Raw genomic sequence first — 26,053 nt, forward strand, 5'->3', positions numbered from 1 at the left:
CAGACGTTATTGCTTAACAGCTAAAATTATTTCAATAATCATGTGACTATCTTATTTCTATGAAAACAATTTCTTAAAGCACTACATAGTACAGTGATTGTATGGGCTAATACAGGTAGCCACAAGGCCTAAATATGAAAAGAGGAAACAGCTGGAATGTCACTGTAACAGAAAAGGTTAGTTGTTTACCACAACATCCATTCACACCCTCCTCCCTTGTTTTTAAAATTTTTTTAATGTTTTTATTTATTTTGGAAGGAGAAAGAGAGATAGAGCATGAGTGGGGAGAGGCCGGGGTTGGGGGAGAGACAGAATCAGAAGTGAGCTCCAGGTTCTGAGCTGTCAGCACAGAGCCTGGCAACGGGGCTCAAACTCAGGAGTCGTGAGATCATGACCTGAGCCGAAGTCAGACAGACACTCAACGGACTGAGTCACCCAGGTGCCTCCATTCCCTCCTCCTTAGTAACAAATCCCAAGTTTACCTGAGACAGCAATATACCAGCAAAAGGACACTTCTAAGACTCCCTTGTAGCCACTTGGGGCCATATGACTAAGTTCTAGCCAATGATAAATAAGTGGAAAAGTTTGGCCTTTCTTGGGGATAACCTTAAAAGGCAGGCGCCAGCCCTTCTCTTCCCCTTCCTCCTTCCTGGAATGTGGACTTAACAGCTGGAGCTCCGTCAGCCACACTGGAACATTAAACGACTTTGAGACTAGAATTCACACACAAGAATGGTGGAATAGTACAGTATACTAAAGACCACTGAGCTGCCGCACTAGCCACAGACTACCTACCTCCAGATTGTTTTTACATTAGAGAGAAATCTTATTGAAGCCACTGTTATTTTAAATTTCCTGACTTTTGTAGCTAAATCTAATCCTAATTTATAGTCAGTATTAGCAAATCAAGTACCTAATAGTTATAAAGATTCTGATGTATACTTCTGAAATTAAAAAGCACAAATACAAATAATCTTTTCCTGCAAAGTCAAAACAGAATGTTAAGATGCTAATCAATTCAACAGCTCTAACATATAAAATTACTTTGAACTCACCTCTCTCCAGCTTCTCAGCATCATCACATAAACAGACTAGAAAATAAAGAAACAATAATTAAAATGATCATCTTTAACAGCTTAGTTTGGGAGACACATTTGTCCCAGTCCTGCATCTCATTTTACATCTCTTTAGGTAAAAATATTTCATAGTACAATTAGAAGTATTTACTAAAGGGTTTTCAAGGGCCCACATTAAAGAGTAAATCAAACAAATATTTAAAATTAAGTCTACAGTCCAAGGAATTAATTCCACAGGCAAGAAACAAAGAATGCCCCAAATCCCTGTAATATTTTGAATTTTAATAATGAATATTTCTCTAAGTTAAAAAAAAAAAAAAAAGCAAGGAACAAATTGATACACAAACAAGTTCCTATTCCGGTGATTCTATTTTAAGTCAAATACCTCAATGCATTTTAATATAGCCTAAGCTGATCTAAGCTAAAGGACATGACAAATATACATGATAAGCTATCTTCGTCTTGAAAACCATAAATGTAAAGATTATGAAAGTATATCCTTGAATCAAGAAAATAAGCATCTTAGAACCTAAATGAAAGTAAAAATGTCTGAAAGGCAAAATAAATTAGCTAAAAATCACAACTATATACCCCTGAAAGGGGCACCTGGCTGGCTCAGTCATTAGAGCATGCAACTGTTGATCTCAGGGTTGTGAGTACAAGCCCCACACTGGGCACAGTGGTTACTTAAAAAATAAATTCCTTAAAAAAAAAAAAAAAAATACACACACACACACACACACACACACACACCCTAAAAGTGTTAGATTCCTGATGATCAATATGCACTTTGTAACGCACTGCTCTCTGTACCAGCAACCCCCTTCAGCCGCAACTATCCTGGCACAAACAAATGTCAAGTCAGAGTGGAAGAGCTTACTTTTGTCCCCAAGTAAAAGATCTGACCACCGTAACTACTGATGGACTGATAACAAGCCTTCTCTCCAACCAAAGCCTATAAAAAAAAAAAAGTAAAAATAACATGTATTAGAGAATTGACATTTTAAAGAATGTCAATTACACAGACATTTTAGATCAACAGTTTTATCCCACAAATTAGTGAGGGAAAAATGTCAGTCAAGCGCCAGTCAGTGAAGTGGCAGAAAAGACAAAGTGCAAAAAGTTAATTCTCTGCCTACCCACGGCCTTTTTATTTTTCAGAATAATACAAAAATGGGAAGAATAAGCCAACTTTCTAAATCTAAAGGGAAAATGCTGCAACCTGCCCATTACTGGAAGACAGGTATTCACTGCTTCTGACAAAGAATAGGGCTGTTTGAAAATGGCACCTCCATGTTCTTTGAAATAAACACCAATATAAAACACAAGAAGAAACTGGAAGACAAAGCAGAATAATATATGGAAGTCAGCATAGCCCAGCAAAAGAGAAATGAAACCTACCGTGTGATAAATTTGGATTGCCAATTTTGGCTCGGTCACTTAAGGTATGACCCTAAACATGTTTCAAACTTCTGACATTTATTTTTCATCTTTGAAAAACCATGCAGTTTCTATGAAACTTAAATATATTAACATTTATAAATGTCCCAAAATATGCAAATGGCCAATAACTGATAACTAGGATAACCTTTAAACTTAAGCTATGAAATTTAAAAATATATCCAAAAGTAGAGAGAATACTCTTCATCCATTAATCAGCTTCATTAATTACCAATATCATCACCAATCTTGTCTCACCTATATTCCCACTGACTCCCCTATACATAGTATAATTTTGAGATGAATCTCAGACTTTGAGTATTTCATTTATAAAAATTCAGTATATGCATAAATTAGTCCTTTTTAACGTAACCACTTCATTAGCATATTTTTAAAAATTTAACAATCATTCCTTAGTATGAAATATCCAGTGTTTAGATTTCAAATGGTCTCATAAATGTCAAATGTTGTTGAGATTTTTGTTGTTTTGTTTTTGCTTTTTCTACATTTCATTTGACTAAATCTAAGATCCAGTGAAAGGCCACATGTTGGAGCTGGCTGATAAGTCCCTCAATTTTCTTTTAATTTATAGGTTTTGACTCCATCTCTCTCAAACCTTTATTTTCCTTGAAGTTAACTGTTGAAGAAACTGGAACGCTTAATTCCATAGTTTCCCACTGTCTGGATTTTGCTAACTGCATCCACATGGAATCTTTTAACATGTTCCTCTGTCTTCCATATTTTCTCTAGAAGATGCTTGATCAGAATCAGCATCTTTGATTTTGGGGGGTTTTTTTGGCAATACTATTTTAAGTATGATGTTAGCTTTAATATTTTGGAGATGTCCTTGACTATCAGGTTGAAAAAGTTCCCTTCTATTCCCAGTTTGCCATGAATATTCTCAGGAATGGCTATCGAACTTTGTCAAATACTTACTTCTGAGATGATATTATGGTTTTTCTTTTACAATCAACTAGTATGGTAAATTATATTGATTTTGAATGTTAAGCACCCTTGCATGCCTTGGATAAATACCATTTGCTCATTTTAGTACTCTTATTATACATTGCTTGTTTCTATTTGCTAATATTTTGAGTATTTTTGCTTCTATGCTTATGAGGATATTAATCTGTAGTGTTCTCTATTGTAGTATCTTTGTCTGATTTTATCATCAGAGTCAATCTAATCTCATAAAAAGAGTTACATGCTCCCTTTTCCTCCATTTTTTAAAGATTTTTGTGTACAGTTTTTTTTTGTTTTTTTTTTTTTCCTTAAATATGATAGACTTCACCAGTGAAGCTGTCTGGGCCTGGGGCTTCTCTATAGAGAACCAATCATTTCTTTAACTGATGTACAGTGACTTAGACTTTCTATTGCTTTTGAGTCAGCTTTGGTAATCTGTGCATTCCAAAGAATTTTTCCATTTCACCTAAAGTTGTTGAATTCATTGGTATAAAATTATGCACATTATCTTTTTAATATCTATACTCTCTACAGTGATGACACCTCTTCCATTCCTGATACTGGTAACTGTGTCTTCCCTTTTCCTTAATTAGTCTCACTAGAGGCTTATCAATTTTATTTCTCTTTTAAAGAACCAGCTTTTGATTCCTTTGATTTTCTCTAAGGTCTGTCGATTTTCTATTTAACTAATTTGTGTTCACCTTTTTATTTCTTTCTTCAATCTAAGTTATATTTCTCTATTTCCTTAATTAAGGTAGAAGCTTAGGGCATTAATTTGAGATTTTTCTTCTTTCCTAATACACGTATTTAATGCTGTAAGTTACTCTTAAAAACGGATTTAACTGTAGGCCCCGGATTTTGATATGTTGTAATTTCATTTTCATTCAGTTTAAAATATATTCCAATTTCCTCTGAGATTTCTTCTTTGACTCATGGGTTATTTATAAAAGTGTGGTTTAGGGGCGCCTGGGTGGTGCAGTCGGTTAAGCGTCCGACTTCAGCCAGGTCACGATCTCGCGGTCCATGAGTTCGAGCCCCGCGTCGGGCTCTGGGCTGATGGCTCAGAGCCTGGAGCCTGTTTCCGATTCTGTGTCTCCCTCTCTGTCTGCCCCTCCCCCGTTCATGCTCTGTCTCTCTCTGTCCCAAAAATAAATAAACGTTGAAAAAAAATAAATAAATAAAAGTGTGGTTTAAATTCCAAATATTTGGGATCTTCCCAGACTTACTCTGATGATTCCTTCAACAATTTATGAAAGTTTGTTTTATGGCTTATCATATAACCTATATTGGTGCATACTCCACGTGCTCTTGAAAAAGGTTTGTAACTTGCTTTTGTTTGGTGGAATATTCTGTAAATGTCACTTAGGTCAATTGGTCAATCAATAGTGTCTAAGTCTTCCATACCTTTAATGATTTTCTGTCTACTAATTCTATTAATGACCGAAAGGAGTTTTGTGTAATTGTGGTTTGTCAGTTTCTCCTTTCCATTCTGTCAGTGTTTGCTTCACATGTATTGGAGGTCTGACATTGGGTGCTTAAATCTTTAAGATGGTTTATCTTCTTGTAACCCCTTTTTACCAATTTGAAATTTCTCTTTATCTCAGACAGTATTTCCTACTCTGAAATCTAGTGATTATGATTAGAGTTTGCAGGGTATGTCTTTTTCTATCATCTTTTAATTTATCTAGGTCTTCGTACTTCACGCGTTTTGTCCACAGCACAGATTTGGTTCTTAAATTTCTTTCTCCAGTCTGACAATCTACTTTTTAACTGAAATCTTTAGACTATTTCCACTTGCTGTAATTGATATGGTTGGCTTTAGATTGATGATCATATTAACTGTTTTTTCTACTTGTATTGTCTGTTCCTATTTTTTAGGCTTCACTGAATTTAATATTTTTTAACATTCCATTTTGTCACTACTATTAACTTATTTAGTTACACATCTTTTTTTCAGCGATTCCTCTAGTGTTTACAACATGTAACTTTAACTCACCTCTATCTACATTTAAGTAATATCATACTATTTGATGTATAATGTAAATCCTTATAATGATATACTTCTATGCCCCACTCCCTGCTATGCACTATTTTCATCATACACACTACTTCCACATTATCATAAACATTACATTATTTTTGTTTTAAACAGTCAATAGCTCTTGTTAAAATAACAGTGCTGAGATATGATTTATATACCACGTAATTCACTCATTAAATGTAAAATTCAATAATTTTAATACATTTACAGTTACCCAACCATCACTAAAATCCAGTTTTAGAACATTTCCATCAATCCACAAAGATCCCTTGTATTCATTTCCAGTCAACCCTTATTCCCACTCCCACTCTCAAGTAACTACTACTCTACATCTATCTCCGTAAACTTGGCCTTTCTGGACATCTCCCAGAATCAATCTTTCCATATGGCTTCTTTCACTTAACATAGTTTTTGAAAAGGTTCATCCATCCATGTTGTAGCACGTGTCAGTAGTTCATCCTTTTTATTGTGGGACAGTATTCTATTACATGGCTATGTCACTTTTTATTCATCCACTTACCAAGTGGTGGACACTGGACTGTTTCCATTTTTTGGCTATTATGAATAATGCTGCCATGAACATTTGTGAACAAGTGTTTCTGTGGACATATTTTCACTTCTCTTGGGTATATACCTAGGAGAATTGCTCAAATGAATCCTTATGAATATGTTTAACATTTTGAGGAACTGCCACAATGTTTTCCACAGCAGCTGTACCATTTCCCACCAGCAGCATATAACAGTCCCATTTTTTCCTTATCTTCACCAATACTTATGACTGTCTACGTTTTTAGTTACAGCCGGCCTAGTGGGTATGAAGTGAATATCTCATTGCGTTTTGATATGCATTTCCTTAATGATTAACAACGCTGAGCATCTTGGCTATGCTTATTGACCATCTATATATCTTTGGAGATTGCTCAAATTGTTTCTGATGAGGAATCTGCTTTCATACTTACTGTTGCTCTTCTGCATTTAATGTGCCTTTCTTCTCCAGCTGCTTTAATATTTTTCTCTTTAACTACTTATTTTGAACAATCTATATATGGTTTTATTTTACTTGTGCTTGAGTTTGCTGAGCTTCTTTTTTTTTTAATTTTATTTTTTTAATTTACATCTAAGTTAGTTAGCATATAGTGCAACAATGATTTCAGGAGTAGATTCCTTAATGCCCCTTACCCATTTAGCCCAACCCCCACTCCCACAACCCCTCCAGCAACCCTCTGTTTGTTCTCCATATTTGAGAGTCTCTTATGTTTTGGTCCCCCTCCCAGTTTTTATATTTTTGCTTCCCTTCCTTATGTTCATCTGTTTCGTTTTTTTTTTTTTAATTTTTTTTTTCAACGTTTATTTATTTTTGGGACAGAGAGAGACAGAGCATGAACGGGGGAGGGGCAGACAGAGAGGGAGACACAGAATCGGAAACAGGCTCCAGGCTCTGAGCCATCAGCCCAGAGCCTGACGCGGGGCTCGAACTCACGGACCGCGAGATCGTGACCTGGCTGAAGTCGGACGCTTAACCGACTGCGCCACCCAGGCGCCCCTGTTTCGTATCTTAAAATCCTCATATGAGTGAAGTCATATATTTGTCTTTCTCTGACTAATTTCGCTCAGCATAATATCCCCCAGTTCCATCCACGTAGTTGCAAATGGCAACATTTCATTCTTTTTGATTGCTGAGTAATACTCCATTGTATATATATACCACATCTTCTTTATCCATTCATCCATCGATGTACATTTGGGCTCTTTCCATACTTTGGCTATTGTTGACAGTGTTGCTATAAACATGGGGGGTGCATGTGTCCCTTCGAAACAGCACACCTGTATCCCATGGATAAATGCCTAGTAGTGCAATTGCTGGGTCGTAGGGTTGTTCTATTTTCAATTTTTTGAGGAACCTCCACAGTGTTTTCCAGAATGGCTGCACCAGTTTGCATTCCCACCAACAATGCAAAAGAGATCCTCTTTCTCCACATCCTTACCAACATCTGTCATTGCCTGAGTTGTTAATGTTAGCCATTCTGACAGGTGTAAGGGTATCTCATTGTGGTTTTGATTTGTATTTCCCTGATGATGAGTGACGTTGAGCATTTTTTCATGTGTCAGTTGGCCATCTGTATGTCTATTGATGTCTTTTGCCCATTTCTTCACTGGATTATTTGTTTTGTGGGTGTTGAGTTTGATAAGCTCTTTATAGATTTTGGATACTAACCCTTTATCTGATATGCTGTTTGCAAATATCTTCTCCCATTCCGTCGGTTGCCTTTTAGTTTTGCTGATTGTTTCCTTCACTGTGCAGAAGCTTTTTATTTTGATGAGGTCCCAATAGTTCATTTTTGCTTTTGTTTCCCTTGCCTCCGGAGAGGTGTTGAGTAAGAAGTTGCTGCAGCCAAGGTCAAAGAGGTTTTTGCCTGCTTTCTCCTCTAGAAGTTTGATGGCTTCCCGTCTTACACTGAGGTCTTTCATCCATTTTGAGTTTATTTTTCTGTCTGGTGTAAGAAAGTGGCCCAGGTTCATTCTTCTGCATGTCGCTATCCAGTTTTCCCAGCACCACTTGCTGAAGAGACACTGTCTTTATTCTAGTGGATATTCTTTCCTGCTTTGTCAAAGATTAGTTGACCATACGTTTGTGGGTCCATTTCTGGGTTCTCTATTCTGTTCCACTGATCTGAGTGTCTGTTCTTGTGCCAGTACCATACTGTCTTGATGATCACAGCTTTGTAATACAGCTTGAAGTCCGGGGTTCGCTGAGCTTCTTGAAAATTTGTGTTTATAGTTTTGGAAAGTTTTTGATCGTTCCTTCTTCCATTTTTTTCCTCTTTTTTTTTTTTTAAACATTTTTATTTATTTTTGAGAGACAGAGAGAGACAGAGTACAAGTGGGGGAGGGACAGAGACAGAAGGAGACACAGAATCTGAAGCAGGCTCCAGGCTCTGAGCTGTCAGCACAGAGCCCAACATGGGGCTCAAACCCACAAACCACAAGATCATGACCTGAGCTGAAATATGATGCTTAACCAACTGAGCTAATCAGGCGCCCCTCCTCTCCTTTTCTTCAGAGATTCCAACTGCTCACATGTTAGCCTACTCAATGTGTCTCACAGGTCACAAATATTTTTTTAAATTATTTTTTCTGTGTTTCATTTTGGATAAATTCTATTGCTCTATCTTCAAGTTCACTAACGTTCCTATAATGTCTACTCTCTAACATTAATCTCATCCAGGGCATTTTTCATTTCAAGCACTGTAATTTTTATCTCTAGAAGTTAGATTTGTACTTTTCTAAATATCCTTCATGTCACTACTTAACTTTTTGGATATATGGACTATAGTTATAATAACTGTTATGTCCTTGTCTGCTAATTCTAACATCTGTTTCCGGTCTAAGTCAGTTTTGATTGATTTGTCTCCTCACTCTAAATTGTGTTTCTCTTCTTCTTTACATGCCTAGTAATCTCTGACTGAATGGCAGACACTGTGAATTTTATCTTGTTGGGTTCTGGACATTTCTGTTTTCCTACTGATATTCCTGTGCTTTTGGGGGGCACCTGGGTGTCTCGGTTGAGCGTCCTACTCTTGATTTTGGCTCAGATCACGATCTTGTGGCTTGTGAGATGGAGCCAGTGTCAGTATCTGCGCCAACCAAGCAGAGCCTACTTGGGATTCTCTCTGCCCCCTCCATCTCCCTCTCAAAATAAATAAATAAAACATTACAAACAAAATATTCTTGTGCTTTGTTTTGTGAGGTAGTTATGTGGAAACAGTTTGATTCTTTCTGGTCTTGCTTTTAAGATCTGTAGTAGGGACCAGAGCAGTGTTTATTCTGGTCCTAATTATTCCCCACTACCAAACCAAGATATAACCTGAGTATTCTACCCAATGCCCTATAAATCATGAAGCTTTCCACTCTGGCTGGTATAAACAAGCCAGTGCGAGCACTGGATACAGTTCCTTCCAAACCTATCACATAGTTCTTGGAGTTCCCTCATATGTCTGTTGATCAACTGTCTGCTGAATACCCAAAGGGAACCACAGGTATGGTGCTGTCTGTCCTCTCCAGTACACTGTCCTACACTGTCCTGTAAACTCAACCCACCTTAGTCTTCCACAGTCTCAGTTTATAGAGTCCTTCAGACTCCAAGTGGGTCCCTTACCCCTGAGCTACAGCCTAGAACTTCTCTCTAGGCTAGAAGCTAGGATAATGACAGGGCTCATGCCATTTGTTTCCCATTTTGTCAGAGATCGCTGGCCTTCACTACCTGGTAGCCAGTATCTTGAAAAGTTTTTTTTTTTTTTTCTTTCTTCTATACGGGAGAGTAATCCAGTGCCCACTAATCCATCCTGGCCAAAAGTACAAGTTCAAAGTCAAACACCATTTTTAATAACCATTCTAACACAAGAAAATACGTAAGTGTGGGATAATAATTAGTCTTTAGTGAACTCTACTGCATTACCATTTCTTAGTCTGGATTTTCTTGGTTTCTAAATTCTGAGGATGGAAGACCCTTTCACATATTTTTTTAAATGCTGAAGTCCCAATATCTCAGCGAGATGTGACCAATGGCTGCATATCACACAGTAGATGCTCATTAAATATGAACATCATTACTTTTTTCTTCCAAGAAATTAACCAGGAAAGCCTCTAAATTTCCTGCTTAGAAATTACTGCTTTTGGAAACAAGAGATCACAATTCAAAGAAATTGAACTGTAAACTGCATGTGTAAAACTGCCTTTAGCAAAAGGCTATCATTGTGGTTGCTTAAAATACAGTAAAATTAACACTAAGATCATACTTCTGTGTCTTCCTTCTCTCTCGACTCCTACATTTCATATACCTGTTTCTAAAGAACCTTCTTTCCTCCTCTCAGAGCCATCTTTACCTTTTAGTTCCCACAGCCACCACACCTGCTAAAGCCTTTACCAATCACCCAAATATTTCCAAAGCCTCACAGGCTATTTGTCTCCAGTCATTCAGCCCTTAAATCTATCAGGCTTATTGCCACCATATTAAACTTCCTAAAATATTCTGCTTTTATAATTTCTTTCTCATAAATTTTCAATTTCATTTTATTATTTTAGTATAAATGTTAAAATTCTTTGGTATTATATTAGTCACATTTTTTAAATAGAAGACCACAGGAATTACTGTTTTAGTTCACATCCCTGAAGACTCATAAACACACCCATATCCACTTCAATCTAGTGGCTTTTAAAGAAACACCTAACTAACTCCTCAGTTCCTATTTCTAAAACAAACAACAACAAAATACCAAGTTTATCAAAGCAGTACTAAGATAATGGATTGCCCTTACCAGTGCCTGGCTAACATTTCCTCCAGTGGCTAGGGATTTGAAATGGCTGCTGTTATAGACCAACTGAACTTCTGAGATCTCCACTGTTTCTAATTCCTCTTGAGTCTGCCGATCGATCACATGCAACTTCTCCACGCTGTCCAAGAGCACAACTGTACGTGAGTTTATCCACTGCAAATCAAGCACACCACAAAACAAACGTGAGGCCCATCCCACATCATTCAAGACAAAAAGGAAGCCTGGCCACTCAGGTTAAATTACGTTGAGGATTTTATCCATTCAGTAACTTGATAACAAACAATCACAGCAAGAACTACTCTGGTGACAGTAGTGGCCACACTGTGGTGGGTGACAGTGCACAACACGGTATTGAGTCTGACGGTGTTAAAATGACTCCTAGTCTTTAAAAAAGGTAACTAAGAGCTTTAACAGATATATTACAGGATATGTTAGTTTCAGTACAATTATAAGGTACACTGGCACAAATGACTTAAGGAAAATGACAAAATATGCATTTCTTGTGTTTCTGATATTAATTTTTAAAAAGGGCAAACAAACCTCCTAAACCTAGGTGGTCAAATGATTGTTAGCGTTTATATGTGTTTTAAAACAGAAGCTGTTTAAAACATGTATTTCCTTTAAAACCTCCCTACCAATTATGGGAGAGTCCTTTGCTTTTCTATTTCTCTATGTTCCAAATTTTCTTTAATAAGTACTATTATAATTTTAGAATAACTTAATAATAATATTAAAAATCTTCTGAAGGATGCCATTTTGATAAATTTCTTGGGTTTTATATAAGATTTCTTATTTTCAAAATGATTTTTTTTTTTAATTTCAATACTTCCCCAGGAAATAAATGGAGTTTTAAAAGCTGCTCAATTAGAATTCTAAATAAGCCAGAATAGAGTGCTTCTCCTACACTCTCTCTGGCATTCATGTTGTTTTATTTATATGACCTATTCCATGTCATCAGAGATTATCTGCATAATGCCATATAAAAAAAACCAAGTTAAAGTGGATACATTTTAACATGCTGAAAATGCATTCTGTCACCGTATAGTGGTTACTGTAAGGGAAGGGTGTTTCTCTGTTTTGGTTTTCCCCTCAAAAATTATCTCTCACAGAACAGGGAGTTTGATACTCAAGACTTTACAAAGAGCACTTACAAGGTGCTCTCTTCATTATTTTAAAAAACAAAGTATCATTTAGGAAAGACACATTATTAGCCTTATACAAACTTAGCGCTAGTTTTTTGTTTTTGTTTTTTTTTTTTTTACAGGGAGAAAAATCTAATAGTCATACATTTTACAGAGAGATCATCAGTTTTGAAAAATATTTATCATCCTATTTTTTTTTAAGGAGGGTATACATCTGTTCTTTATTTACCATTCCACTTATCAGTCAGAACCAGTGTTGCTATCTTCTTTGTTTGGATTTTTATAAAGATAGGCTCCTTTCACAAATACAAGCAAGATCATCATCTAGGTAATTCAAGTCAAAAATTACTTAGATATCTTCACAGAATACAGGAGAAAAAGAATACCTGAATCCAGATTACCACTTATCTGTAAGATATCTTATTTGAATTTTTACAGACAGGTTTGGAACTCTTTGCAGCATCAAATATGAAAACAAATCACAGTAATAATTAATAGATTTGGCTAAGTTTTAGCCATGTTCACAATTCTGTTTTTTAAAATAAACTTTTTATTTTTACTACAGTTTTAGATTTACAGAAAAATTGAGGACAGTGCAGAGATTTCTCTTACGGTCCCACACACAGTTTCCCCTACTATTAATTTCTTATATCAGTACAGTTGCCAAAATCAATATTGATACATAGTTTTAACTGAGATCCATACTTCATTCAGAGTCCCTTCATTTTTATCTAATGTCCCTTTTCTGTCTCAGGCTCTCATTCAGGGAACTGCATTACATTTAGTTGTCACGTCTTCTTGGGCTCCTCTTGGCTATGACAGTTTTTTTTTTTTTTATACTCCCCTTGTTTTTGATAACTTTAACAGTTTTGTTTTGTTTTAGAGAGAGAGAGCACACAAACAGGGGAGAGGAGCAGAGGGAGAGAGAGAAACAATCTCAAGCAGGCTCCACACTCTGTGGAGCGGATGTGGGGCTCGATCCCACAACCCTGGGATCATAATCTGAGCCAAAATCAAGAGTTGGATGCTCAACCGAGCCACCCAGGTGCCCCAACTTTAGCAGTTTTAAAGAGCACTGGTCAGGTATTTTTTAGAATGTAATTCATTCAGGATTTGTCTAGTGCTTTTCTCATGAGTAGGCTCGAGTTATATAGGTTTTTGGAAAGAAGACCATAGAAATAAAGTGTCATTTTAATCACATCATATTAGATGCTTTCACAGGTCACCTGGTTAAAACAGAGAGAATGACAAAGAGTGTCAGCAGGCATAGCAATTATTTCGAAGATTAGACCCTCACGACTGCAACTGCTGACATTGTTGTAAACAAGCCTTTTAATGGTAACTTGTAAAGCAATGCAGTTAGTGTTGCATCATGGGTAAGCCACAGGACAAATGAAAACACCTACTGCCCTCCTATTCAGAGAATGGCTACTTGTGGTCGAGGGAAAATTTTCCAGGGACAGAATTACACGCAGATTTTAGAAGTGCCATATCTCAAATATCTTAAACAGAAGTAATGATGAAGAATTCTGGGAAACTGCTAGATAATTCAACAGGGGCTCTGGTGATGACAAAGACACTGATGTCTTACATTCATGAGAAGAACTTGAACAAAATTACTTTATGAAATGAGTATGGAAAAAAGTATTATTTCTAAATTTATAGTCTATATGTGAGATGAAAAGACAATGTGCAACTAAATTAATAAACTGTATATTATAAAGAAAAGATCATTTCATCTATATCCTAAAAAGTTACATATCATCGAGTTAGGGGAGTAACTTTTTTTAGCCATTTTATTAGAAAAATGAGGCACTGTCTCTTATCTAAGGTTGCCTATATTCATGCATATATAGAATATTTCACTGGATATTGATATGCCAAAAGGACCAATGATAGAAACCTAGAAATATTATAATTACACTACTTACAAAATGGACACACCATTTGAAAAAGAAAAGATAAAATTTGATACAAAAAAGACACACTCTCTTTTTTTAAACCAAGTTGCTCAGGAAGGACTGAGAGGTATCATATAGAGAAAATTCTGCTAAGCTTTTAGCCACGCAAAAAGAATTACATAAACTCCTGAACCAATTAGGACAAGCCCACAAGTACAAAAGTGTGTTTACCAAGAAAGCCAGGCAATGATCTTTAAGAAATCCACCCAAATTCTTCTGAACACCCCTTTGAACTAATCAGGACATCAAAGAAAACTTTTCCTAATCCTGTCGGTGTTCAACAGGACATAAGGCTGAAAGGCAATTAAAAATATGATGGCATCACACCAAACTCAGACTCCATTCAGTATAAACAGAACTTTACTTCTGTCCATATTTTACATAATCCTAAAGGTCATGGTTCATGACAGAAATCCTGGTAGCTCAAATACACCACGGACTCAAAACAATTACATGAAATGAATGGGGCACATCAATGTGAATAATACTCACAGTGAAGTTGATGAGGTCATAGTAGAGGTGAAGATGCTTTTGCTTAGTAACATGTATTGCTCCAGACTCATCTCTCTTCACCTGATGATGAAATAAAAACCACCTAAACACCAGCTGCTTTTTGAGGGACTTGTTTTAGGTACTTAATTATACTCCACCTAGAAAATGATTTCCATTCACATTGTGGATAAGCCCAGAAATACTGGCAACTACAGAAACTATTACACAAATGAAAAAAAAACATTCACACCATGATCTGTAGTGAAATCCAAGGCATATGTGACAGTGGTCTAGTTGTCAGTACTTCACGTATTTTCACTCTACTATAATTCAGAACAAACTAACTTCATCCCATCAGTGACTGTACTTAGCTAGAGTTAAGCATAAAATGGGATTGACAACATGGCGTGATAGTCAAACAGGTCATTAAAAAAAAAAAAAAAAAAACAAGAAGGAGGCTGTGACAAAACTAGACTTTTCTGAAGTATGCTATTACAGCTCAAATAGACCCAAAATTTCCCAAGAGAAGCTCAAGTGTCAATATTTTATTTACGTATGTGTACATACAGTCTCTAATCTTTAATCATCCTTATAATTTGCTTTCTCTACTTCTACTTCAAGGTGACAGAGCACTGAAAAAGAGACACAGTAGTAATCCAACCCTCCTGAAATGCATGACATCCCATCCAACCTGGGTTCTCTTACACTCTCCCATAGTAATGTTCTAAATGTCTTCCTTTCCCTTTAAGCCCCAATTTCTCTTTCCCTTTAAGCCCCAATGTCTCTTTGCTCCAATCACTTACAGTGTTGGCCTCTCCAGACACCTTAACAACTGAGACCTCTTAATGCAGGCCCTTCATGTTCTCTCATCTTTGGTTCACTAAGTCACTTCCCCTGTAAGAAATGATACTCTAGCAGAAGGAGAATGTGTTTCAGCTCCACTATTATAGCTGTGTGACCGAGGGCCAATCACTTACTCTTTCTCAGTTTCCTCCTTTGAAAAATGAAAATAAGCACCAAATTGTTCCCTATTTGGCATATGCTGAAAGTGTTTCACAAACAAACAAACAAACAAAAAATAATGCCAACGTTACCTATTCTCCTAAGATTCACTGGAGCCCTTGGTAAAGAAAATCCCTTCATTTCTATACACTCTAAATCCCACCCCCTCCATCACTGTTTAATATTACCCCTCCCTTGCTGGCATATTCATTCACACTCCCTTTAAAGGGCCCTTTTCCTTTTGCTATCCAACATGTTTCTGACTTTTCTATCTTCAAATTAAAAAACAAAAGCAAAAAAGCCTTTCCTTGATTTGTTTCTTACAGACATTGAATCATTGTCTTTCCTCTTTTGGCTAAATGCAATGATTATGTGAATTTGTTCTCCTACACACCCATTTCTTTAACAAGGCTCTACACTGTGGCTTCCACCTCCATTCCATTGATATTCAGTCCTCTGAAAAGTTTCTAATCAAGAACATTTGCATATCCAGTGGTCTTATCTTCAGTCTTGCCCCTTGATCTTTATTTAATAATGCTATTACCCTGAAACTGACATGGTCCAGAAACCTTTCCTATGTCTCCTGTGTGACACCATACCATCTTACTTCCCCTTCTACCTCTGGGTGCCTTTATTGGAACATTCTTTCTTGACTTTTTTTTTTTTTTCCTTTCCCTTGTGAGTGCCCACCAAGGTTATGTATGCTCTGGCTTTTGATCTTCACAGCTTCAACTACATCTCTATTCTGAAATTCTCACTTGCACTGCAGACCTGGATTGCCATCTGCCCAGAGGACATTCCCTGAGAGAACACTTAAGAATCACACCTTCACTTCTATCTCAATACATTCAAATCCTCTGTAACCCTAACCTTTCAAATAGTTCATGCTTCTAAAATGCAAAGCCAGAATCACAATGTTTCATTCATGTCCTTCAGTTTCCGGATGCAGTAAGATAAGAAGCTTCATCTTTCCTTTAAAATTTCACCCTAACTCTCACTGCAACCAAGCATCCTTGTCTAAAAACCTCACACCTGCTTTGACACAAGAACAAAACCCTCCATTTCCCTGCTACCACCTATAATCTATTCTTTCCCCTACTTCTACATTGATCTTCCTAAAATACCACTTTAATCACATCTTTATCTCTTTAATTACCTAAGAACCTGTGACAACTCCTCATTACCAATCTAGGCCAATTATGTAAACTAGATCAGGGGGTCACCAAACTTTTTCTGTAAAAGGCCACGTAATAAATATTCTAGGTTCTGTGGACTATACAGTCCTGTAACAACTGCTCATTCCTGCCACTGTAGTGTGAAAGCTGCCACAAATAATACATAATCAAATGGGCATGACTGTGTTCCAATAAAACTTTATTTAAAAAATCAAGCAGTTGGCCAGATTTGGTACACAGGCTTTTGTTTGCCGCACTGAATAAAAATCTACACCATATATTCAACTTTATTTTCCACAGGTTTCTCACTCTCATTAAACATTTATTAAGCATCGACTACATATAGGCACTGTCCTCACTGCTGGAATCCTTAGACTTATGGAGCTTTCACTCTAATGATGAAGAAAAATATTAGACATGTAATTTTAAAAGTGCTGAATATTACCAAAGGAGAACACAGAAGGTCTTATGGGTGTACGTAGCAGGCAACAGTTCAGGAAGTCAGGGAAGACAATGTTAATCATTATTTAGGTAGGATAAAGCGGAAGAGAGCACAGAGCTTCCCTGGCAGAGGTGAGAGCATATGCAAAGACACCAAGGCTAGCACCTGGTTAGAAAGCTCTGCCAGAGCCACAGCTAAAAGAAATGTCAGTGGTTTAGGCTAGGGAAGCAGCCAAAAAAAAAAAAAAAAAAGGGAGTAAATTCAGGAGATGTTGGAGATAGAGTCAACAGGAAGCAGTGAAGAAGCAGAAATGAAAAGGAGAAAGGGAAGTGAAAGGCAACCCCTAGGTTTCTAGCTGGAGAAACTAGGTGAACAGTTGTGTCCTTGCTTCACTGAGCTAGGAAACCCAAGAAGAGATTATGCAGACATTCTTACCTCTATAACTTCAGTTCATCTTATTTCTCCCAATATGCATACCCACCCCTCCTGTGATATTGGCCATATATCCTTCATAGAGTCTTACAGGGCCTACCCAGTCCATACAAATCTCTCCATACTCTGAACTTACATCAACTTTTAGTTCTCATCACATAGCTGAATCCTTAAACATAGTCGTCTCCCTAGTAGTAATGAGCATACTGGTTTTGCCTCTCAAACAATACTTGAAGTTATGTGAAAGAAGAAATGTTTGAGACTTCCTTCAACTGTTTCTATGTCCATCAGTGTAGAGAACACAGAACGTGACCAATGATATCTGTTGTCTAATAAATACAGCATATGTAGATAGGTAAGCCTTTAATAGACACATGTACATTCATATATTTATACATACACATAAACCATTATTTGTTGGTCAAAGGAGTTGGAACTGAGGAATACACCATGAAGGGGCATGGAGCTGAGGTGATCAGTTGTTTTCCGTGTTAATCACTAAAGCCCTAAATTAAAATAAATGATCACTCTCTCTCCAAAGAATTATAATAGCATATTTCTTTGACACAATCAATATTAAATCACTGGTAAATCAGGAAAAAATATTATGATAAAAGACTTTTTAACAAATCTAGTATCATATCAGGATTTACCAACAGAAAATGAACAACATCTCCTCTGCAGAAGGCAAGCATGGGATTCACGTAATTATGCACTGCCACAAAGTGCCAGGCCAGCAACGGAACACTGGAAGGATCCATCTAAGTGAAGAGAAGGCCAAAAAAAAACAAAAAAAACAACAAATCATCATAGTTAACAGACAGCAAGAAAAAGAGAAAATTAATTAAAAACAGCATCTGACTACTGTTCCTTGATAAAACATCTCCCAATTTCTCATTACAATTCCAGTGAAGCAGGAACTGACTGGGAGGTGTCATGAGGGTACTTTCTGGGTTGATGCTAATCTTGACAGAGGTTTGGGCTACAAAAGTATATACATTTGTTAAAGTTCAGCAAATGTATATTCAAGATGTATGCGTTTCATTGCAAGTAAATTCTACACCAAAGGAGAAACAAATATTCAACTCTAGCTAAACATAATAATGCATGTTGCATATTTAGGCAAAAGAGTGTTTACTTCTGCAATTTAGTTGGAAATACATTTAAAATAAGTGATGGGTGGAGAGAGATGGCTAAATATATAATAAAGTAAGCTATTAATAACAGAATTTAGATAGTAGGTACACAGGTGTTCAATGTAAAATTCTGTTTCTTTTTTTGAAAATGTTAATATTGGTAAAAACGATAAAAGACATTAGGAAGATGCAAACACATACCACCATGATAAACCTCACTTAGCCAGGGAAGCTTGGGTTTCTTAGGTTTAAGAAATGTTAATGACAATCTAAGCTAGCTGCACCATCTGAAAGAGCAGATCTGCTTCCCCAGGGACCCAGAGATACACAGAGTACCAACAAACAGAAGAGTGATCTCCCTCAGTATCGGCACTGCGTTTGCAATTAGTCTTGGCTCTGTACCATCGTTCTCCATCTCATCCTATCAATACCTCTCCTCACATATACACTGGAAGATCACAACTCTCTGAAAACAACCAAGCAGGAAAAGAAAAGGAAACTGGGGTATGCATAATCGATTCTGGGAAGTATCATCCCCCAAAGTAAAATACTAGGCAGAAGCCAAAGAAAGCACAAATAGTAGCAATTTATGCTAGATCTTACGATGGGGTGTTCTCTATCCGTAGTTCAGTAGCAAAGCAGCAGCTGTTTATGAGAGAACAACTTAAAACAATAAAGGTAGAAAATTAAAAGTCTCATGATCCCAGAACACCGCTCTAGTCACCAGTTTATGCTGCTTTGGTCACATGAAGGTTAAGTCCAGACAAATGATCTTTGGAGCAGTGACTTCCATTCTACCTCATTTTCTAACAATCTCACAGAATTCACCACATGCAAGTCATTTTCCCCCTCCTGGATTGGTCTTTTTGCTAATAAGATGGAGAGGTTTACTCACCCGTCCATAGGGAAAAGTCATCCACACTTTCAAGGATGGTTTCAATCCAATGACCAGTATCTTTAGAAGAAAAATGTATTTTTTAATGTTTATAATTTTCTATTTTGGGTATTCAAAGCCTCTAAAAGTTATGAGTTTCACCTTCTAAATACACTGACCTTTGTTAAGGATGCCATGGCCAATAAGGAAAACTGTGTGATGGGATGATCTTTCAACTCAGGCTTAGAATGAAGAGGCTCAATACAGCAAACTTCACCCTTGGAACCACTGAACAGACACCTAGATTCACACGTCCTCACTCCCATCACTCTCCTGCAAATGTAACCAAAACATTCAGAATTGATTTAGTAATGAGATTCAAGACACTACCATCTCAAGCATGGACTACTACAGTAGCCTCCTAACTCCTATTCTTGCCTCCAACAATCTAACTCCGTAAGACAGCAACACAATCTCTGTAACGTAGAAGTCAGATTTATCACTCTTCTCCTAAAAACAGCCCAATGCCTGGCCGCTGTACATAAAATAAAATCCAAACTCTTTACAATTTTTTAAAAGTTCCTGTATGATCTGGCTCCTACCTTCACTGCTCTCCCACTACTGCCAAAGTCACGCTCCAGCCACAACTGCCTTCTTCCCATTGTTCTAGCAAGCCAAATTTGTGCTTGCTTCAAGCCTTTGTGCTTGAACATCCCTCTGCCTAGAACACTTCTTTGCATTTGTTGACCAGATTATCATTCAGGTCTTTGCTCAAGTGTCACCTTCCTGAATTATCTTCAGGTGCACTCCAGCAAGCTGACTGGTCTTATTCTCTTCACAGCACTCATAACTATCTGAACTTACCTCATTTATGTGTTCATTTATTGTCTGTATCCCTACCCCAGCCCCAACTAGAAAGTAGGTTCTATCAGAGGAGCAACCTTGTCTGGTTCACAGCTGCAAGTCTGACGCCTAGAACAATGTCCACCCATAGGAGATGCTCAACAAATATTAGCAGAATTAATAGTACTTTGTAAGCAATTACCTTGTGCTTAGCAGTGTTAGAAAGTATAAGAAATAGAAGAAGCATAATCCTTACTCTGAAAACTTATGGAAACACAGTACACATTGAATTTTATGTTCTACTTCTTTTTTAAAACTCTGCCTTATAATTATTCTCCCATGTATCCAAACAGTCTCTACTCTTAAAGAGAAATTGGGCAATTCGAAGGTAATAAAAACCTTTCTACACCTGTCTGTTAGGGTTATAATCACCTAGACCTGAAGCCTAAACCAAAATTGTGACATACTCCAGAATTATGGTTCCTCAGCCTGACAGCTCATATGAATTCCTTGGGGAAGAGTTCAGCATCCCAACTCAGACCTACTGAGATAGAATTTTGGGACACCAGGCCTGGAGCTCCAAATGCCTCCCAGGTCACGATAATATACAGACATAACCTATTTTCAATCACATGGGTTTTCCAGACCTCTTCATGTTTAACTTCAAGTCATTAAACCAGAGTTAGTCTTTTGATTTCATTTCTCAACAAATGTCCATTAGTCTCTTACTTAAATGTCAATTCAAAAACAGAGCCTCCGCTGTCATTGCAAATTGCAAGAGTTGGATCATCTGTAAACTAAACAGAGAAGAAATTAATTTCTTACAGATTTTTCAACAACCAGTCAAGTATCAAAAAGGTAAGGGAAAAAACTTTCACACTTTAAAAATCTAAAAACAAACATATTCAATAGCATTTGAAATCACCTAAACTTGATTTAGCTCATCATCCTAAATATTCAGAATAAAAATGACTCACTGTCTTCAAAAAACTGAGGCTTTAAAAAAGTAAAACCACCTTCGATCAGGATAAAAGAAAAATAAAAACTACGACTCATATAAGCCCTAAAGTTTTCCACTTGGTTTCTTAATGTTAACTTTTTCTAACATGCTATTAAACTGAATAGGATACACTGGATACATTTGCAGTTGTCTAGTTTCCAAGAACAAAGACACAGTAAAAGATATTTGCTATCTTTGGGAAATAAAGTTGAATATGTTTTCTATATAACTGAAGAATTAACCCATTTAAAATAGTTGAACTTTTTATGTAACTCTACCAAAAATGTGCTTCCGCCTGATCTTTGACAGGGTATACTTCAGTTATTATTACCTACTCTGGAAAACCTAAAATAACGAATAATGTTCACAATGACAGCCTTAAGGGCTTATGAGGTATGGTAAATATGAATGCTGTATGATACAAAAGTGAGCAACCTGAGTCATTTATAGTGACTAGTCTCCCTAACCCCATAGGTTGGTAAGCCATCCCAAAGCACATGTCTTCATCCTCTTAGTCAGGGACAGTTGAGGTACCGGAGGCTACTGTAAAATTATTTTTCCTCAACCCCACACACAACCATAACAAAGAAGACCCACACCTGTGCTCTCAACTCTCCTAGCTGAGCAACTGCCAGAGTGGGAGGTATATACCTGGAATGTAGGAAAAGCAGTTGAACTTGCAGTTTTATTAGTCTTCTACTTATATGTATGCGTTTTGTAATGTGCTTAAATATTAGTACAGTAGTACATTCATAATATTTCTTAAAAAAATATATATATATATATATACACACACACACATACATAAAGGATGTAATCCCAAATTGTTATTGATGGTACACAGGGTTAAGTTTGGAGAACAATGAGTAAGAGTACTAAAGCACACATGGCCGTTGTCAATCCAAGACCCAGGAAGTATTCAACCATATACATCACTTGCTACTTCTTACTGCAATGTCCAATCTCAAGCAAAACAATGGCTATTACTTCTATGCTTTTAAGTTTATTTTGAGAGACGGGGGTGGGGAGAACACGTGTGCACCTACGTGTGTGAATGGGACAGGGAAAGAGACAGAGGGAGAGAAAGAATCCCAAGCAGGCTCCATGTTGTCAGCACAGAGCCTGATGTGGGACTCAATCTTACAAATTGTGAGATCATGACCTGAGTTGAAATCAAGAGTTGGACGCTCAACCAACTGAGCCACCCAGGTACCCCTGACTTCTATGCTTTTCACCTCGGCTGTATTCCTCTCTTTCCTGTCGGCCTGTATCTCTTCTGTTTCCTATTGTTTCTCTCAAGGATTTTGCTTTTTGCTGTAAATGGACTATCCTTTTACAAACACCACCAATTAGTTATTCCTTCAAGCAAACATTTATTGAGCAGCTACCATGCATAACACAAAAATAAATGAGAAACAGATTCTAGTTTCAAAAATCTTCATCTATTAAAGGATGTAAGACATAAAAACAAACAACTATAACATTTTAGAAGTTGGCACATACCATAGGAAAGGAGGTCAAGAAAAATTGCCATGATGTTCAGAAAGAGGAGAAATTCTACTTTTACTGGTCTGGTTGTTTTCGTTGTTACTAAATGCTTCAATGCTGCTCTGTCACAAAAGACTTTTATGTAACTAACCTAGATGCAGACACATAAACTCCAGATGCTTACAGACTTTAAAAAGCATATGTATGGATAAGAGAGGTCTGCTCAGCTAAGCAACCAAATGTGTACATGATTAAAATCTAGAAGATCTGATTTTAGACTTCCCTAGTTACAGTCCTTTACCTTTTATGCTTCTGAACATGGGCTTGACAGCATACAAAATCCAAAGTTCACATTGTATTTATAAATGAAATCTGTTACCTAGGTTGGTTTATTTTTTTCAGATTGTAAGGAGAAAGCCAAGATGCAAATCTTAATGCTTTTCCCTTAGAGGTCTGAAAGAAAATAAACCAACAGATGCATTTTTAAACATAACGCGAACCTTGGTTCTTTCACAGTTGGTGCCTTGAACCTCGGGTAATTCTCAACCAAGTGTCACAGAGCAACGCTGGTGGGTAAAAAGACCTTTTTAAATCTCCCCATGAGTTTTCAGCAGGGAAATGCCTGTCTACTGACAACCTGTGGTCCAGGATCACATCAATGTTCTCTTTCTGCTACTCATCTATACAATAGGCTAGCCCATCTTCAGTTCTAACCTGGAAAACATCCCATTGGGCTAGTAAAAAAAACCTTCATTTTCAAGGATTCTGTTTATAAAGAAATGTGCTTAAAGATGCATTCAAAAGCATAATAACTAAAATGATCAGACAAAGTAAGCAAAGATATTACCTTAATATGCAATATTGCTGTTCCTGGAGGATGAGCATCTGTTATTGATCTTAGAAGTTTTCCACTGGCCAAATCCCACATCGTGATCTACAAGACAACTAAATGCTTCAAAAACCAATTTATTGCTCTTTTTTGGACTCAAGTATCCTGCCTTCTGGCTGAAATAATCCATCCCTGGTCTATAAACATTGCAGGCAAAGAACTATGAAGTTGAAACATAATTGAAGATTGCAGATCCATTAAAGCACAGGGCCTTTGTTCTGTCTTCATCTTCCCTTCATCCTGCCCAACCTACTTTTCCCTTCAGATTTCAAATATTGCTCTTATACTGAGACAAGTAAAAAACTTCTTTAATGAGTCAATCTCTTTAGCAATGGTAAACCTTATAGGAAAGGCTTACTGCCAAACTAACTAGTGATGTATAAGTCAGAAGATGAGAAAGGCCAAACCTTACTGCTAGTTTCATAAGTAGAAAGCAATACCCAAAGAGCTATCCAGTAACACAGCGATGAGAAGACAGAAAGCAGAATATAGTATATTTAAAAAGCAGCAACAACTATCTACACTACTCTAAGGAAGTAAATTTTGGTGTCACAGTCAGGTTGGTTTATAAAAGCTATTTACTTGTAAATATGGATAAAATAAAGTTCACGTTTACCTGTCCCTTAGCAAAGCCACAGAGAAGTCTTGAGCAGTCATTGTTGATACTGAGGGCAGAGATGGCTCCATACTGACCTCCAACACTAGTGTTCCCCAGACAGAGTCGCAAAGCTTGATTCTGATCTAAAAAACAACATATAAAATCAGGTGAAAGAAATGAAGAGTGAAAAAAATATAGTATTAGCTTGTTTTTAAAGACTTGGGAGGTAGCAACAATCACAAGAACCATATGATGAAGCTATATTCATTTTAATGTATTTACTGAGTGTCTACTAGATGCTGGGCATTGAGTTAGACACTAAGAAAGAAGAAAAGGGGAGCCTGGATGGCTCAGTCGGTTAAGCATCCGACTTTGGCTCAGGTCATGATCTCGCAGTTTGTGAGTTTGAGCCCCATGTTGGGCTCTGTGCTGACAGCTCAGAGCCTGGAGCCTGCTTCAGATTCTGTCTCTCCATCTCTTGGCCCCTCCCCTGTTCATGCTCTGTGCCTATTTGTCTCTCAATAATAAATAAATGTTAAAACAATTTAAAAAAGAAGAAAAAACCAGTTATCTACAAATAAGCATAATGTAGAACATGCTAACAATAAGTGAAAAAATCCGTAAGTATCTGTAGGTCTTTGAACAAACCAACTATCTTTCATCTGTCTCATTCTACAATTGTATTTCCTGCTGTTTTCAGGATGCGAGGTTACAGAGAATACCATCTTTTAAAGTAGCTCTAAAATTTCAAATATCAAAATTTATTAATTTGGAATTTGGCTGAAATTTACATTTATATTATCCATGAAGAAAAGGTTTCCTAGGGTAATTAACGATGCAAAGAAAATTACAGGGTAAACATTTAAACTACTTATTTTTCAAGCACCAACATTTGAGATGCTAAAAGCAAATAATTCAAATCTCTACTAGATTAAGTTACTTAAGGGCAAGGATCTTGCCTCAATCACCTCTGATTTTCTCCAGGAGGTACTTAAATTTATTATTTAATAATTAAAAGAAATTCCTCTAATGTTCTCATAGGCAATGCTTATTTTGTATAGAGTTCATTATTGTACCTACTTGAAAACAATGAAATAAAAAATTTACGAAGTCACACCTACAGGGGCGCCTGGGTGGCTCTGTTGGTTAAGCGTCCAACTCTTGATTTCGGCTCAAGTCTGATCCCAGGGTCATGGGATCGAGCCCCCTCTGGGCCTCCACACTGGCGTGGAACCTGGTTAAGATTCTCTCTCCCTCTTCCTCTGCCCCCTTCCCCACCTGCACCTGTGGTCCCACATGCGCATTCTCTCAAAAAAAAAAAAGGCATATCTACAAATTTTAACTGTTTGGGGGAAAAACTCACCATATTTGCACAATCTGGAGTTCTATGACCTCATTTGGCAACTGCTTGTGCCTCCCTTAACTACTTACATGCTACTCTCTGGAGATAAGTATGTCTTACTTCCACTATTAGACTATGTTAACATTCCCAGAATACCAAGCCTGGTGCCTTGCACTCAAGAGGCACCTGACAATCATCTGAATAGCTTCCACATTTGCAAATCTTCTGTCTGTAATGGTAAAACTAATTACCAGAAAGACCCTAAAGATACTCATTCTCAGATCTAGGTAGTAATACCATGTAGACCTTTTGCTTGTCCAAAGTGAATACTATACAGTTTTCTGTGTTCATAAACTGCGCAAATAGCATTCCTCACCTACCAAA

General features: G+C 37.0%; 1 protein-coding gene across 11 annotated transcripts in view; it reads right to left on the reverse strand.

Annotated features, from left to right (window-relative positions):
- Window positions 1–26,053, reverse strand: part of VPS8 (VPS8 subunit of CORVET complex) — a 250,706-nt gene that overhangs the window by 189,987 nt on the left and 34,666 nt on the right. For 10 of the 11 annotated variants that reach the window (XR_006718470.1, XR_006718471.1, XR_006718469.1 and 7 more), the window contains 10 exons: window positions 24,346–24,470; window positions 23,688–23,774; window positions 21,082–21,149; window positions 19,689–19,842; window positions 19,531–19,590; window positions 18,153–18,260; window positions 14,449–14,529; window positions 10,836–11,006; window positions 1,957–2,031; window positions 1,056–1,091 (listed from right to left, as the gene is read on the reverse strand). Coding sequence is in view for 8 of the 11 variants with exons in the window: in XM_045502714.1 (XP_045358670.1) it covers window positions 1,056–1,091; window positions 1,957–2,031; window positions 10,836–11,006; window positions 14,449–14,529; window positions 18,153–18,260; window positions 19,531–19,590; window positions 19,689–19,842; window positions 21,082–21,149; window positions 23,688–23,774; window positions 24,346–24,470 (965 nt within the window). In the remaining 3 variants the exon portion in view is untranslated. The remainder of the gene's footprint in view (window positions 1–1,055; window positions 1,092–1,956; window positions 2,032–10,835; window positions 11,007–14,448; window positions 14,530–18,152; window positions 18,261–19,530; window positions 19,591–19,688; window positions 19,843–21,081; window positions 21,150–23,687; window positions 23,775–24,345; window positions 24,471–26,053) is intronic. The other variant, XM_045502716.1, reaches the window with a different exon arrangement.

Source organism: Leopardus geoffroyi, chromosome C2 (genome assembly GCF_018350155.1).
Source record: "Leopardus geoffroyi isolate Oge1 chromosome C2, O.geoffroyi_Oge1_pat1.0, whole genome shotgun sequence".
NCBI classification, from domain to species: domain Eukaryota; kingdom Metazoa; phylum Chordata; class Mammalia; order Carnivora; family Felidae; genus Leopardus; species Leopardus geoffroyi.